The 17,111-nt window shown below is 50.0% G+C and overlaps 1 protein-coding gene across 2 annotated transcripts in view; it reads right to left on the bottom strand.

The window, feature by feature from the left end:
- Window positions 1-6: 6 nt before the first annotated feature.
- LOC144136705 (uncharacterized) overlaps window positions 7-17,111 on the bottom strand; it is a 40,020-nt gene continuing 22,915 nt past the window's right edge. For both annotated transcript variants that reach the window (XM_077669257.1, XM_077669247.1), the window contains exons 2-3: window positions 8,654-8,798; window positions 7-1,594 (exon numbers count right to left, since the gene is read on the bottom strand). In XM_077669257.1, coding sequence (XP_077525383.1) covers window positions 1,254-1,594; window positions 8,654-8,777 — 465 coding nt within the window. In that variant the 5' untranslated portion in view covers window positions 8,778-8,798 and the 3' untranslated portion in view covers window positions 7-1,253. The remainder of the gene's footprint in view (window positions 1,595-8,653; window positions 8,799-17,111) is intronic.

Below are 17,111 nucleotides of genomic sequence, written 5' to 3'. Positions count from 1 at the left end.
GGGATTATGTAATTAATAGTGCACTCGTAACAGAATTAGACATCTTATGATAGGCAGTGGCTAGTTTCAAAGTAGAGTCCACTGCAGCTTCGATGCGAAGCAGGTTAGGCTTCCCAACGCCTGGCTGCGGCACGCCGGGCGGGCGGCACGTCGCGGGAAGAAGCACGTCACTAGAGTGGGTGCAATATATACTTGCTTCTAGGTTACAGATAAGCATATCAACTGCCGTGTTCTATCCATCGAATTATCGATATTTCTAACTATTTGGACTAACCAGGTTCCACTGCAGTCAATAAATATGGAGAGCAATATAACACTACCTCTGGGCGTGCACATACAAATCTACAGACTGCGCACTCGTGCAGGGCGCACGTGCAAATTATGCGGCATTTGAAACAAAGTTAGTGCGCAGAAGAAAAGCGCTTTTAAAGCACCCGAGCTGCTTGCTTGCGTTTCCAGGTGCAATTGTGCGCCGATGTGGATGGTTCAAAGCAGCCCTGACAGACGTGGCCTCGTGCCACTTGTGCCACCAACGTATACGATCCTAGTGACTCGACTAATAGACGACACGTGTGACAAGTTGCGTTTATGACTTGCAATACGCAAGATGTTTTTGGAGCTCACTTAAGTGAGCAGGGCGAGCCCGCTGGTGCTAAAGCCTTGCGCGTTTAGCTGCCACTCGAAAAAATAGCGTCCACTGCAGTGTCTCCGCATATTTAGTGTTCTGTATCAAGACGCATTCAGTTCAGATGAGTAGCGCATTGTAATGCGATTGCAGTCTACACGTTGCTGTGCGTACTGTCTCCGGTCGAAAATACCCTGCCTCTGTTCAAGCACCATGCCTCTCTGCCGCCAGGCAGCCCGCAGAGCAATGCAGCCAAAGGTTCTCTTCTCCCATTTATTTGTTCTCACTGGTGCACATTCCCAGGCTACCTCGGTGCGCCGCCGGGTACGAAGACTGCATGTAATCCTATAGCTGTCCAGCAAGCAGTTCTTAAAACGGTGTCTATTCAGGGTTTAAACGGGGACGATGGGAAAGGTAGGTTAGCAGTCACAGTACTGTCTACACACACGCACGCACAGTAGGACGGGATCAGCATTTGAAAGAAGAACAAAAACTTTTCGGGCCTCTAAAAAATCTGGAAGTGTGTTACACAAAAGCACCCAGAAGAAACTAACTAGCATCTCCAATGAACACTCTCAAATGAAAAGGCCAGAGCGGGCGACCCTCCGCTGTGGCAGTGCACACAGCATCAACAGTCTGGCTCTCGAGGGTTCGGTTCCGCGGTGGGAGGTGTCTTCTGCCCTGCACTGTGGTCGCTGTTCACGTGTGGCACCGCCGTTGAAGAGACGGCAGGGAGGTGGCTCTGCAGATCGCTCGGCTGCTGCTCCTCCTGGCTGTTCCGCAGCTGGTCGTACATCTGGCGAGCGGCTTCCTCCTCGGCGCTCGGAATGCCGAACGGAGCCTCGTCCGGGGGTTCAGGCATTGCAGGCTCGCCCTCTGCCGCCTGCTGGCTTAGCACCGAATCCACGTCCATGGCGAGCTCCTGCAGTATCAGGTGCCGAAAGAGGCCCAGCACCATGGGGTCGGTACCTGCATTGTGAGATAGAAGTGCACCAACGCATAATCTGAAGCGTCGCTCAAGCCGCGATTATGAAACGCTTCAGCCTTTCTTGGTCGTGCGTGTTGTATCGCGGGCCGAAGGAAAAGGGTGCGAAAATAAGAGAAGACACCAGGCAGGGAGCCCAACCTCCGGTAACGGCGAACAAAACCAAAGAGAGCGTTTATTTGATGTAAGCGGCTTATATACCCTCCGCCAGGGGGGCACACAATGTTGTTTGCACGGAAATTAGTTTAAAAGGTTACCGACACGCAACACGAAAAAAAGCTATACATGAGAAAACCACATCATCCCATTCGCAAAAAAAACTACAAGTCACACGTAGAAGTCCCGGAAAAGTGACGGCATCCGTCTGTCCCTAGTTGACGCTTCTATTGATCTCACTACTGAAGAAGTGTCGTTTACAGGGGGTTGAAAAGAACCTGAAGCATCAGGCGGTGATCTAGAAAGCGGTGTTGCAGAGGCAGTTTCGAGTTTTCCACAGCACCTGTGTCTGCGCTCTCCCCAGTAGGCAGCTGGCACGACTGCTGGTTCCTCTAGGTCAGACACTCCTCTGGAACAGGCACCAGCTCGGATGCATTCCATGTACGGCCATCCTCCAGTCGAAAAGAACTCGGACCCAGCTGCTTTCCTATTTGCAAGGGCTTGGAGTAGGATAGCCCTGCCTTTCCCGTACGCGCTGAGTTACGGACTGGCATGTTCCACCTCCTTGTCCATTCTTGGCCACTCGAATTTCTCTCGAAGCCTTTGCTTCGTTCTCGTTATGCCGGGGTGCATGTCATGTGCGAACAACACTAACAAGGATGTCAAGGATGCGGGCGCAACAATTCTCTCCTCTCTAAAGACAATGTTGTCTATTACCGAGAGCTCCTCCTTCACCTCATAGGAGGGCATTAGCTCTGTGCCTAATAGCTTTTTGGCAGGCCATCCTGATGCAATGTATTGAGACACAGCCTGTAAGGTATCATCCTCAGCAGTAGCTGTTTGGAGTTGTTCTTTGGTGATACAAGACAGTACCACAGACACCACTTCTTCGTCCAACTCCGGCTCAGCTGCAGACGTGACTGCTAACCTCGACAAGGCATCAGCAACTACGCTATCACTTCCCTTGTGGTACACGATGTCAAAGTTGTAGTACAGAAGTCTGGCAGACCATCTTGCAATCCGTAGCGGCCTCCTACCAGAACCTCCTGACGACAGCAATGTCACCAACGCCTGATGATCAGTTCGGAGAAGAAACCGTCGGCCCCACAAGTAAACATGCCAATGCTCACACGCAAAGAGACATGCAAGGGCCTCCTTTTCTCCTGCGGAGTACTTGCGCTCAGCAGCTTTAAATGATCGGGATGTAAAGGCTACAGTTCGCAGCTCGCTCCCGGCCTGCTGCCGCAGCACAGCTCCGAGCCCTGTGTCGGATGCGTCAGAAGACATGACCACTTGCAAGTTTGGATCAAACATGTGGATGACACTGCATGACGATAAGGCTGAACTGAGTGCATCAAAGCTATGCTGCGCTGCTTCGTCCCAGACGAATGCTTGCTCTTTGCGCAAGAGTTTTCTGATTGGCTCCACCACGTCCGCAAAATGTGGCACGAAACGAGAATAATAACCGGTGAGTCCCATGAACGATCGTAACGCTGACTCTTTTCGCACCACTGCCCGAGTGACTGCTTCCACCTTCGAATGCATAGGTGCAATGCCCTCACTGCTGACTTCATGTCCCAAAAAGGATACCTTGTCGACATCAAAAAAACATTTGTTGTTCAATGTGAGGCCTGCGTTAGAGATCCGTCTCAGAACTTCTCGCAAATTCTTGTCATGCTCGCGAGCAGTCTTGCCCCAGACTATGACGTCGTCGATGCAGCAAAGTACCCCTTGGCACCCCTTAATTATAGCTAACATCAACTTCTGAAAAGCTGCAGGTGCAGATGCAAGGCCAAAGCACACTCTCCTAAACCTGAATAAGCCTTCGTGCGTTACAAATGTTGTGAGCTCGCTGCTCTCACTTGTCAGTTCCAGCTGATGGTACGCTGCTTTCAAATCCAGTTTCAAAAATCTAGTTGCACCTACCAGCTGATGCAGCAGTTCCTCTGTGAGGGGGAGTGGAAACCCATCCACTATGATCGCCTTGTTCACCTCTCGTAGGTCAACACAAAGGTGTATAGTCCCATTAGGTTTCTGCACAACGACTATAGCAGACACCCATTCGGATGCATCGATTCGTTCTATGATGCGTGATAGTTCCAGTCGGCGCGACTCAGCAGACACACGTTCACGCAGGGCAAGCGGCAATCTTCGTAGCGTGGCAGATACAGGCTTCACCGAAGGACGAACTTTTACTTGGTGCACGAAACATTTTGCCAGGCCAAGTTCACCGGAGAACAGGTGTGAAAACTCACCACGCAGGCGGGCTGCCAGCAGCGAAGAAGACTGCGACTCTGTTCGTAGACAAGACAGTGCATCCCTTTCAATGCAAAGTTGGAGATTCTGTATGGCATCAAGTCCCAGAAGCGATGTACCACGCTCCACGACGTGAAAAAGAACGGGAGTACAAACTTGCTTGTAGGCTACATTCGCCAGAAAGCAACCCGTCACCGCAATCCGTTGCTTCGAGTAGTCCACCAGCCTCACTTTTGCATCCGTGAGTGGACAGCCGGAGAAGTGTTCTTTAAAACTTGCTTCACTCAGCAGGGAGACAGATGACCCAGTGTCGATGAGGAGGCTCAGTGTAATATTATTCACATTAACGTCGACGTAAATACCTTTCCCGCGCATGCCTTCAGAACTAAGTTTGAGAACGGAGATTGTATTCGTCGCTTCCGATGTGGTCTTGCTTTCCCGGTTGACCGGAGACTCAGACTTGCCTCTTGACCGCAATACAGATGCAAAATGTCCGATTTTGTCGCAGTTGCGACATCTAGCCTTCTTTGCTCGGCATTCTCTTGCAGGCTGGCACGATGTCTGGTAAACCCGCAATGGTAGCACGCCAAAAAGTCACTAGCGCTCCCACGTGCCGGCTTGTCAACTATTCTCTGCACGACCGAATCAGCTGACAGCTCCTTTAGTTCATGGCGTGTCTGTTCGATGTGTTTGCCAAAGTCCACAGCTCGGATCAGCGTAAGGCTTGTTCCTTCTAAAAGTAGTCGCTCACGTATTTGTTGCGATGTTGCCCCTTCAAGTAGCTGATCTCGTACGGCCTTCTCGATTTGGTCACCGAATTCACAGCTTGCGGCGAGCTCACGTAGTGCAGCTGCAAACGCTTCGCAGGGCTCACGCGGCAGTTGACGACGCTGCCGAAAGCGGTGTCGCTCCATCAGTTCGTTGACGCTTGTAGCGAAATGCTTGTCAAGCAGTGCAAGTGCCTCGTCGAAAGCAACGGTGTCGGGCTCGGTCTTGACATTCACGTTGATGAGCTCCAACGCAGTAAGTGGCGCCAAACTGTAATATATTCGCTGCCCCTCCAAGCCTAGTGCATTCAGTAGGATAGCTTTTCTGCGTCGATGCGTGAGGTGCTCACCACCGATTGCCTCTAGGTATAGTTGAGGAACGCAAGCTTCCACTGTTTCCATGGCACTGATGAAGGACCCGGCGTAGCAAGAAACGGAGGCGTCGGCTGGTTGCAATTGAACAAGTCAGCCATGGCTTACCGGCATAGAGCGAAACGCAGGCGTCAACAAAACAGGGGGACAATGGCAGCGCTGCGAGGCCTAACTTGCCGGCGCAAAGTCGCGAGCGACGGAGAATGCTGGAGCGGACGACGCAGTTCGAGCTCGCATCCTTGAGGTTGACTAAGCTTCGGGGCGATGCTGGCAGGGGTGTGCCGTAGACAGTCTTAAATCGTCGCCATTTTATGTTGTATCGCGGCCCGAAGGAAAAGGGCGCGAAAATAAAAGAAGACACCGGGCAGGGCGCTCAACCTCCGCTAACGGCGAGCAAAACCAAAGACAGCGTTTATTTGATGTAAGCGGGTTATATACCCTCCGCCAGAGGGACACACAATGCTGTTTGCACAGAAATGAGTTCAAAAGGTTGCCAACACGCAACACGAAAAAGCTAAACATGAGAACACCACAGTGTTTGTGCCTCTTGCGCAACCTATTGAGCAAAAAGCGAACGCGATCAGCACGAGCGTAACATACGGTTACATTGGACAAAGCAACAAGTAACTCTTCTTGTCTGAGGCGTCAGTTATTAGTGCTCATGGTTTTCTAGAAGAGCAATCCAACGCAGCTATCCCACCGGCCACAGCGTGTCCACCCTCACGTCAACCTTTTTTGATATCATCATCATCATAATAATCAACATCGTTTCTCTCTCTTAGTTTAAGCCGAATTATGACATCCCTCATCGCAGAGGACAACTGTGAAGGCGCTTTAACAATTCTTGAAAGACTCAGGATTGAGTTCTACGCTGTAAACTTCCAGATTGCTCAGTGCACCCTGTTAGTTGCGGACAACAGACACGCGAAAAAGTCATCTGCCTTCCACTCTCCTCTTTCTACCTCTACCTCCGTTGCCCTTCCCACGAGTAGGGTAGCATACTTGACGTCGTCTAGCTAACCTCCGTGCCTTTCCGTTCATCATTCTCGCTCTCTCTCTTCTCTCTCCGTGACATCCTTCCTGAACGCACTGGTTTGTGTTTACTAAAATTTATTTCGTAAATTAGAATCCCTTTATGCGCGAACAACTGTGGATATGGCAGGAAATTTGAATGCGCGTCTCATCTCTTTGATACTTTTGTATTGAACTGCATTCATTCCCAGGAATATTCCGCCCTCTTCAGCTCGTTTACAATTTTTGCTGCTCTTATGGCTCGTTAGTGACAATAGAATGTTGTAGGGCACTACGTACCCATAGCAAAGCTACATTAGCATCTCGCAATGTCGGTGCCCGATATTGTGATTTTTGGTCGAAATTGTCGAGAACGTATGGGCCACTGAAGAACCACTGTGTGCACCGTGTGAACTTCTTATGATCCAAATGTACTTTTAAACTGCGTCGGGAAGATCATTGGAAAAGCGGCCATTGACATTTATACTAGGACTTTTACCCTCTACAGACGTCAGACGTCCGGAAAGGTCAGAGCAACATCCACTTTGTCACTGCTCTTGGAAACAGTGTCAAGCGCAGCAGAGCAGTGGGGTTCTTAACCATTACGAAACATTTGACAACGTCGCATATACGAAGCCATTCGTTCAGTCTTGAAGTCGATCGGCATTACTGGCTGCGTGTGCCGCCTTGGGCAACTGGCTATGCGACTACTTTTATGACAGGTAGGCCTACGTGTCAACAAATGACGACGGCACAACACCGCACTTCATATCTCGTGGGATTCCTCACAGTGAAGAATCCCAACCCTTTCATTACTGCCACAACAGTTTTGACGAACGCATAACATCCTTATAGGGGAAATTTCTCTGTAACAATGCGTGGCAGGCACGTATCAATAAGGGGTTCCGAAGCCTCCCTCCCGAAATCAAACAGTTACCCCCCGCCACCCAGGGTACAAGAAACTACCTTGGGCCCCTCCCCCCCCCCCCCCCAAAAAAAACTCCTGGCTACGTGCCTGATGTGTGGTCCTCTAGACGTAACTGGCGCATTGTCCAAGCACAAATTAAAACTAAATTGTCCTTCAACAACGGCTGAACGTATCGCTGTATGTGGGCCTTCAGCGGTGCCGTCTTCCTGTTAGGCAGGGTTCCTTGCAAATATCAAGATCTTACAGTCCTCAGCATTGCATTCGTAATCTGTATTATTAAAATATTGGTTTTGATTCTTGATAAAGCCTTCAGAACTTGCTTCGGCTTCCGAAAGAATACTTCTACCATGCCTGCTCTCATAGACAGAAGACGCCTCTCGCTGCCAGTGTTACACACACTGGAGGTGCTTGGAGCTCGAGCGTGGTACGTGGGCCGGAACTAAGCCTGGACATCCGCTAGCAGCCAGCCGCGAATCTGAAGCGTGAAGTCGGCCCCTAGCGCACTGCCGCCGAACTATCACTCCTTCATTGCCACCCTTAAAGTTTTCTAGCGTGCCTTTCGAAATGTCACGAATCGTCTCTGCCCCGTCAGTTTTCGAAGACAGAAGAGGGCTGACATGTCAGTGAGGAGCGAATTGACCTCGCGGACGTCACTGTACACTTGCCATGAGCCGAATGTCCGTAGAAAAGCGCACAAGCGAAAATGAACTGTCAGGAGCGAAAGTGGCGTATACCACGAGCCGTTGCGTGGCCCCCTGCTTTCGCGTCGCCCTTCGGCCTTCTTCCCAAGAAGGAGCGAATAGAATCGGAACGAACGACATGCCTCGAGGTAATAACTATCACCTCCTCAGCTACCTCAACGGCATGTGCTGCTGGAAAGTGGCGCGGCAGTGAAGAATAACCGAAGGTCGAGTAGTGTGCATCACTTTTTTTTCCCAACAGTACCTCGTCGGATGTGACACTGAGGCCTATTTTAAGCGAAGAGGCTGTCAGCCTGTGCTAATGAGAGGCGATTCTGCACGGTATACTGAAAGGTATAGTGATTCCGGTTACCTCATCACATTCGCTGCAGCAAGGTTACGCGCTCCTATACATATATACTTAGCACCAAAATAATTAAAACGTACGTGTTCAAATTCCCTGGCAGGCTATACTTATAATCTAGGCAAGGATATCCAGCCCTTGTCAAAAGTTTACAGCCCAAGAGGATTGCTTCTAAGCCATGTATAGGGGTTCTTGTAACATCCGCGGAGGCCTAAATTTCTGGTGGGTGGGGACGACAGTTCCCCCTCACCTTCAAAGAATTTGGAACGCTGTCGATGCACAGTGAGCGACACAGCATGGCCCAGAAGGCTGCACATATTCTGAGAAAATCGTGTTCGTTTCCCCACTGTACATATAGCAGCGACTCGGCGTACAACATGAATCATTGCCGAGACGATTCCCTCACTACCATGCAGAGTGATATCAGTTACATGCATCACAGTATATGCGGCCTCCCGGCGGTGGACAAACGCGTTGGAGGCCGTGCAGATCGCGCAGTGCTTGCGCACCTGGCAGGTGCTCCTCCTCGATGAGGAAGCGGAGGGTCTCCTGGGCGCAGGCTCGGAAGCCCGCGATGATCCAGTCCAGCTCGCTGCCCCCAACGTCGTCGCCGCTGTAGCCAGGCGTCGGCATGTCCCGCTACGTGGCGCCACCCTGCGTATCATGTCTTATGTTAAATGCCTCCGTTTAACGTATTACAAAGCGACTTCATCCCTGTACAAAAGCTGCGTCATTCTGCGGTGCCATTACTGCTGCGTTCTTTTTATTTTACTTCTTTTCCTTCGTGTGCTGTAATTTTTAGGCGTTCTTGTTTTACTATTGTACTCATTTACCTGTATTGCATTGGTTTGCTGGCTTTATTTTTCCCGATGTATTTATGTTCTTCACCTTTTCTTGTCATTTTTTGATATATTCATGTACTAAAGCCCCTCGCCTCTATAATGCTTCCTGTAAGCCCTGAGGATAAAATGAATAAATAAATAAATAACAATATTCGCCTCAACAGCAGCCGAGATCTGCCCCTTACGCTGCTTCATTAGTCGCATTTTTGTCATGGTTCCCCCCAAGGACACGCTCCCTTCTTTTTTTGAAAATGTAGAAGGAGGTATGCGCGTAAAAAGAATGTACCACGTGTGTAGACAAATTCCGTGGATATGTACTGCCCCGTGCGGAGGTAATGAAGCGATAGGAGAGGGGATTTCTTACCAGTATAAGAACTTTAAAGACAAAGTAAGTAGACAAGGGCATACTGAGATGTCAGAAAGCATTCTTGTAAAGGAAAATGCCTTCTTTGCCCCTGCCACACTGTCTGGTTGGATTGGCTTGGTGCTGAGGAAGCACAAGCCTGCTCGTGCAGCAGGACGTCGACGTCTTAGGCGCCCCTAAGTGCTGAAAGCGTAAAATGTTCCAGATTGCTTCCCTTCGTTTACATTTCTTTTTCTTTTTAGACAGCAGCCTTTACTGATAGTTGGCGGTACTGAGATTGAGCCGCAGTGCAACTTAATATCAGGGTTTTTTTTATCTCGAAATGTATTCGATCTCTTGAGTTAGAACAAATATTTTCATCGCACACATAACTACCACGTTGTGCGACTGATATCTTGATATCGACCGCAATCGTGCAACAGAATCAAAACAGAAGCGCAAACAAACAGTTTACATCCTTGTTTTCGACTATTGCTTTATGCTTATTATACTATTGCTCTTATTATTACTCTGCCGGACACGTATGGAAAGGAAGATTAACAACTGATATGCCGTATGCATCTTTTTGAAAATGACCCAGTGATCTATCTTGCCTTAAAAGGGACACGAGCACAACTTAGTCCAAATTGTGCTTTCAGTAAAACTTTATTGTTAGGGTTTTCATGGCTAGTTGAATTTCGTTCCGGCTCAAAAGAGGCATTTATTTGCGAGAAAGAAATTTGATTTAAAAATGGGACATTTTTTTCACATCTCTCGACTGAAATTTGTAGTGTAAATACCAAAAACCCCGTGATTGCCGTTTGAATGTGAATGGCGGTGTTGCCTGGCCTCAGAGATACACGCAAAACAAAACATTACCGATGCCATCCAAGCTTGCTTGCGGAATCTGCTGGTGGCGGTGATAACTGCGTTTCATTCTCTGGCCTTTCCTAGATAATGACAGTTCCGTTTGCGCAGAAAGTAGCCTTTTTTTTCATCAGAACGCAGTAATCTATCGATACAGGCCAACTTCAATCTGCCCTACACGTTAAAACGTGTCAGGGTTTTAACTCGGTCAAAGCGATGATAGTGGGAAGCACGGGCAGTATTAGTGGACGAAGACGACGGTGTGCAATGCAGTGCACGAGTGGGTGTTGCCGTTTAACACGAGGCGAGGCGTCGATAATCGAGCTGGAGTGCAGTGTACAAAGACATGAGATTATGCGTCGGCTTTGTGCAATAGTATGTGTGTACGTAAGCATATGGTAACTCAGAGGGTGTTAAGTTAGAAGCCCATGGCGCTGGTGGGTCGTTTCACCCATTTCCCGGGAGCGGTCGTCTCTGTGCGAAGTACAGGGGGTTTACTGACGCCCGCGCTAATCCTTTCGGCTCTGGCGCCGAAACGTCCAGGTGCACCGGCCGCCAACCACATGCAGATGGTTTATCACTGGCCCCGCTCGCTGCTGACGTCTCACCGTCTCGTCTCCTGCTGACCGGCCGTGCCCAAGCAAGTCGGAAATGGGGAGTGGGACCGGGAGCGACCTTGCCAGAGTCTTAAGGGGCCGATGACCTTTCCCCGCTGAGGAAATTCCTTTTTACTGTCAGCGAACACAGCAAAGCCGATGCCTAGATGGAATGCACATGCAGCAAGCTGCGTACGCGAAACCGCGCGCCCTGCATGTTCCAGGAGGGTCGGGGTCCACTGGGTCGGGACCCGGTGAGCCCTGGGCTCGGGCCACTTATATGTACTGTGCCATTGCACTGCTGTTGGTTCGAACTGAACGAGAGAACGGCCGAGAGGTTTAGTAAAGCTCCGCCCAAATATCGAAGGGTTTAAAACCCTCTGCAATCAAAGACTTTGGAGGAGCGCGCCGAGTCTCAGTCGATCTCCGCCGCTTTTAAACACCCTTTTTTTAACTGCCTTATTCTCACCTGCCTTGTATTTCAATCCTGTCTTTAATAAATAGGTTTTTTTAAAAAAGAAGTTGAAGTCGCTGCCTCAACTGCAACGTGTAGCCAGACGAGCGAACGAAGACCCGAAGGCTCTTCGTACTGCTAACCGCCGTCTAATCGATCAGCCGTGTAATAGGCCAGCGTAACATCGCCATTCATCGCTAGAGACGAGCAACCGACGAGCCCAATCCGGCCATCAGAGCGGAAGGGCAGGGAAGTTTAACTGTGGGATTGATTTCCATGCAAAAAAGAAAAAAAAAGCAGCTATATCGTACTGCTCTCGCGCAGCGGCCTGCGAAGCAGATTTGTTCGCAAGCTAACGTGGCGTCGCTGTTGCAGGTCAACGCCACAAGATCCATGGATTCTTGGTCGGTGTTTGCGAGCGTATGAGTGCTTTCGCGCATTGCACGAGCACAAGAACACAAGTGCATACGAAGCAATCGAAATCCAGCAACGACTGCACACAAAGATTGTCTTTTGCGTCTCGTGCTTGCACAGTTTATGCGAGGCTAAGCCTAACGTATAGCTGGTTAGCAAAGCCGGAATTTCTACGCCATGCAATAGCACCTTACGAAAAGCTGATTTATTAAGCGAACAGCTCCAGCAGGGGTTATCTGCAACAACGGTCCCCACGGATGCTTCACGGCGGCCCCGTGTTCGGAATCTTCGTAGCAGCAGCATCGCATGTTGGCATAGTATTTTGACCTCACCTTTCTCACTCAAGTTCTTGTCGATGTTCCTCGCAAACCAGAGAAGGAGATAAGTTGGGGAAAAAAAAGGTGACCGATAGAAATAGGCAGCAATAACCAGGGGCTCATTTATGGTCACCACTTCGAGGGGCTATTGGTAGGGGGTTAGTCCCCTTTGCCCTGTTCCCTTAAACCTGCCCAGGTGATAATCCTCCCACCTATTGTTTCAACCTTGTCGTTAAATTTCGGTCTCCCGTTTAAAGTTAGGAAAAGAAAGGCTATCATGAACTGCAGTGGAGCTTTCAGGTGCGCGTTCGTAACCTTCTTGAAAAAACTCCATTTACGCAAACATGCGAATAAGCTGCTTGAAGGCTAGACCCACAGCCGGTAAGCGCACTTAATTAAGGCAGCGACTGATCAACTTTGATGGATAGATGATTTTTACATTCCGAAGCAACACTGCGCGCTTCAAGTCACGCCTCACTTAAGGACTCCGGAAAAATTTCGACCACTAACGTGGCAGATAGCGTGCAGTCTAAGGAGTATGGGGCAAATCCGTGGATTCCAGCATGAAGCAAAACTAATCCGAATACCTGCGAACATTTCCATCCAAATGGCATCCAGAGGAAGAAAATCTTCAGCCCCAAATGGTGTTCTATCACCGGCGTGAACAGAGCAGCTTCGTTTGCCGATGCCTTAGACCACTAGAACATCGCCACAGGCACTCTCCTTGCGTGATTAGCTACGTGATTAACAAGCGCGCCGTGCGCTGGATATCGTGTTAATCATCTTTCCCCCGTTCGTTCTGCGCTGCGAAAATCGGTTTTCAGAATACGAAAGGCGCCGTACATAACACTCACTTCTAGGTAGACACCTCAACCGTGCCGTGAGGAAATGGAGAAAGTGGAGCTTGAAAGAATGAAGTGAGAAAGAGGCGCCGTAGTGGACGGCTCCGAATAAATTTCGAGCACCTGACGTTATTTGACGGACATTAACATCGCACAGCACGCCGGCGTCTTGCATTTCTGCGCCACAAATGTTGGATGCAGAGAGAGAGACGCTGAAGGTGCAGTCCTCTCAGGATAAAGGAAAGCGGCTGTATACGCGATTGACCCGCCGCGGTGGCTCAGTGGTTAGCGCGCTCGGCTACTGAGCGGGAGTTCCTGGGTTCGAACCCGACCGCGGCGGCTGCTTTTTTATGGAGGAAAAACGCAAAGGCGCCCGTGTGGTGTGCGATGTCAGTGCACGTTAAAGATCCCCAGGTGGACTAAATTATTCCGGAGCCCTCCACTACGGCACCTCTTCCTTTATTCTTTCACTCCCTCCTTTATCCCTTCCCTTACGGCTCGGTTCAGGTGTCCAACGGTATAGGAGACAGATACTGCGCCATTTCCTTTCCCCAAAAAACCAATTATTGTGTATACGTGACGGTACTTAAAACATGTAGCGACTCGCGTGGCGAGCGTCGGCCTCGTGCCGACCAAGAGGCGGTGGTGCCACCCCAAGCTGCAGGTCGCGATCGGCTGCACAGGCGCAGCCACATTTATTGCGGTTACATGTACGTGGTGGAGCACAGAGCGGCGGCGTTCGGCCGAGGCGAAGGTCCCGCGTTCAGTGTAGCGCGCGCAGGGGCCACCTCCTCTTGTTCGGCACTTGGAAGACTCTGGAAGGAAGCGGAGCCCGCTGGCCAGCTGAGAAAATCGGCTAACGGCGTAGGCTCCCCGACATTCCAGTGCAGCTACCACCACATATGAGATGCCCTGAAATGCAGTACGCGTTTCTTGCAATGCATTTCATGCTTGCGTCTACTCTCGACGACGAGATCGACGGCCAATTTTTATGTTCAGGTGCGGTGCGGAACAGAAATGGATGCATTCAAACCGAGCGAGGAACGTACTCTCACCTCGGTGGCGCTCCCTTCCTCTCCTCCCTGGAAGACGAGATAATTTAATTTATTACAATGATAAGCTATACTAAGCGATTTTTCGGTGTTTGTGACCCGCCGCGGTGGCTCAGTGGTTAGGGCGCTCGACTACTGATCCGGAGTTCCCGGGTTCGAACCCGACCCCGGCGGCTGCGTTTTTATGGAGGCAAAACGCTAAGGCGCCCGTGTGCTGTGCGATGTCAGTGCACGTTAAAGATCCCCAGGTGGTCGAAATTATTCCGGAGCCCTCCACTACGGCACCTCTCTCTTCCTTTCTTCTTTCACTCCCTCCTTTACCCTTCCCTTACGGAGCGGTTCAGGTGTCCAACGATATATGAGACAGATACTGCGCCATTTCCTTTCCCCCCCAAAACCAATTATTATTATTATTATTCGGTGTTTGCAGCGTCGTACTATTATAATGTTTGCAGTAAGAGAAAACTCAATGGAATCAGCAGTCAGAGATCGCGTGCCCACATTCTGACCTAGAAAAGTGGAGCACAGGTGTGTTCACCTTCTCGCCCATGTGCATGAGCCATCTGCAGTCACGTGTCCCAGACCCGTGTTTTGCGAATCTACAAAAGTATTCTGTAGGAATAGGAAAAGAACGAGGCGCACAGTGAAGCCTTCGACATCGCTCCATATAACGCAGTTAGAGGGCGAGAAGCCTGGTGGTTGTTGCAGTGCTCAATGTATGGGGAACTTCCACGGGGGTAAGCTGCGTGGGCATAGTTAACTTCTTGCCCTCCTTCTGATGGGATGACCGGTTTGATCTGGTCGGTTGCTCGTCGCGACCAATGGATGGTGATGGCACGCTGGCCGGTGATCGATTGACGGCGGTTAGCAGTACGAAGGGATTAGCGGTCGTCGTCCGCTCGTCTGGCGACACGTTGCCGGTTGGGACAACAATTCCAACTTCTTGGCAAACTGATTTATTCAAGACGGGATGGATATAAAAAGGCAGGTGAACAAAAAGGCAGTTTAAAAAGGGCAGGTTTAAAAAGGCTGTTAAAAAAAAGGTTGTTAAAAACGGTCGAGCTTGAGACTCGGTGCGCTCGTCCTAAGTCATTGTTTCCAGCGGGTTTTAACCCCTTCGATAATTGGGCGGAGCTTTGGTAAACTAGCTCTCGCCCAATGATAACCAACCGCAGGGCAGTGGCACCGTATGTGCAAGTGGGCGGAGCACAGGGCTCCCCATCCGAGCCCAGTGGACCCCGCGCCTCCTGGAACGTGCAGGGCCCGTGATACCGCATGCGCAGCTCGCTGCATGTGCATTCCATCGAGTGCCACGCATCGGATTTGCCGTCTCCGCTGAGAGCAAAGGAATGTCTCAGCGGGACAAGGTCATCGGCCCTCTGCCGGTCAGCAGGGGATGACTCGGCGCCAAAGCCGAAAGGATTAGTGCCGTAGCTCAAACTAAGCGCGAGCGTCTCACCTCGACATACATTCCTCTATTTCCCCCGGCCATGACCGCTCCTGGGAACAGGTGTGTGTGTGTGGGGGGGGGGGGGGGGGGGCATAGGCGCCGTGGGCTTCTAATTTAACAGGCATAGTACATCATAACGCAACATTGCCACGTTCTTTACCCGCTGGCCGAATAGAACGTTGCACAAGTGGGCGTACGCCACAAGCGACATGGGTGCTGGGCAGTGGGCGCGTTCCAGAGCGCGCACCGTCAGTCTTCGTGTGGTTAGGGTTGGCCTTGGGAGCGAGCGCACTTATGGGGGGGGGGATACGGGTGGCAAAGCCATCGCTGCCGCCGTCTTGGCCCGTCAAAGGGGATGAAATAGTGACTTGTCACTACTATGAAATCTTCGCAGTCATTGTGATCAAGCCTCATGAAGTACAAATTTAAAATGAGCTGCAGTCATTCACGGCAACATCTGGTAACCAGAGCGAGATGGTCGAAAGGTTCTATGAAGATGCCGAATCGGGGAATGAATGAGGTAACACGGCGATTTGTACTGTCGGGCGACTTCAATGCGAACGTAAGGAAGGCGAGCACACTGTGGAATACTGTGAGGTGGACTGAGGGACGAACAGACATGTAGGGAACTGTTAGTACGTTTTACAGAAATTATAAACGTTCGAATCAGGAATGTCTTCTTCCGCAAACGCGAGAATAGGCAGCGGAGATGAAAGAACCCGAATGGGGGTCTAAAAAAATCAAACAGACTTCATAATTTCTGCCTAACCTGGCATCGTGCTCGAAGAGGTGTTAGTTAATCTAACACCTCTTCTGTAGAACCAGTAGAATCTGTAGAGACCACAGAATGGCGATGTCTGGAATTAGTGCTAGCACTGAGAAGCGAATGTGGAAAGTAGTCTAAGCAAGCACAGCAACAATATGATAGAAGTAGTCGGAAAAGCGCATTTCAGAATCCGCTTAGGAGCAGTTATTTCGCCACTGAGTCGGAGTTGCGGGGTTCCATCCCGGCCGCGGCGGCAGCGTTTCGACGGAAGCGAAACGCAAAGGAGCCCATGCGCTGCGCTATGTCAATGCACGTTAATGATCCAGGGCTGGTCGAAATTATTCCTGAGCCCTCCACTACGGCCCCTCTTTTTCTCTTTCTTCTTTCACTCCAGCCTTCTTTACTTCCCTTGCGGCGCGGTTCGAGTGGCCACCGAGATATGTGAGACAATTACTGCGCCATTTCCTTTCCTCAAAAACCAATTTCCAAATTCTCGCTTTAACCGATTACCATACAGTGTGACCATATGGTATAGAGACGATGTATGCAACCTTACCGATATAACAGTTAAATGCGCATTTCAAATATGAGGCAGTATACTAACACGTCTCCCAAAAAACGAACTATATTATTAAGAAACGACATAGTATCATGGAGTGCTGTCTAAGGAGCGAACGTCAACGACGTATGTATAATATGTAAAAATTAAAGCATTGATAAATCCTGCAAGTAACGAAGGAATTCGTTGTAGGCAGAAATCAGATGGTTGCAGTCAGAGCAACGATGGCATTGTCATTAGAAACTTAGGCAATACAGAGGGGGAAAGACGGAGGTGAGGATAAAATAACTGTAGATCTGTTGAAGGGCAATGAAAATCTGCTAAAAATGCTTGCAATCTAGTACACAGAATGCATTACCACATCAAACGTTCCAGAAAACGGATCTCTAAAGCACATTTTTCGGTAGACTACATGCGTGCCATGAATTAGTTTAGAGAGTATTAAGCAGAATATAGCAGTTCCTT

The sequence above is a fragment of the Amblyomma americanum genome, chromosome 1, assembly GCF_052857255.1.
Source record: "Amblyomma americanum isolate KBUSLIRL-KWMA chromosome 1, ASM5285725v1, whole genome shotgun sequence".
NCBI lineage: Eukaryota > Metazoa > Arthropoda > Arachnida > Ixodida > Ixodidae > Amblyomma > Amblyomma americanum.
This window is presented reverse-complemented; position numbering and strand designations above follow the sequence as displayed.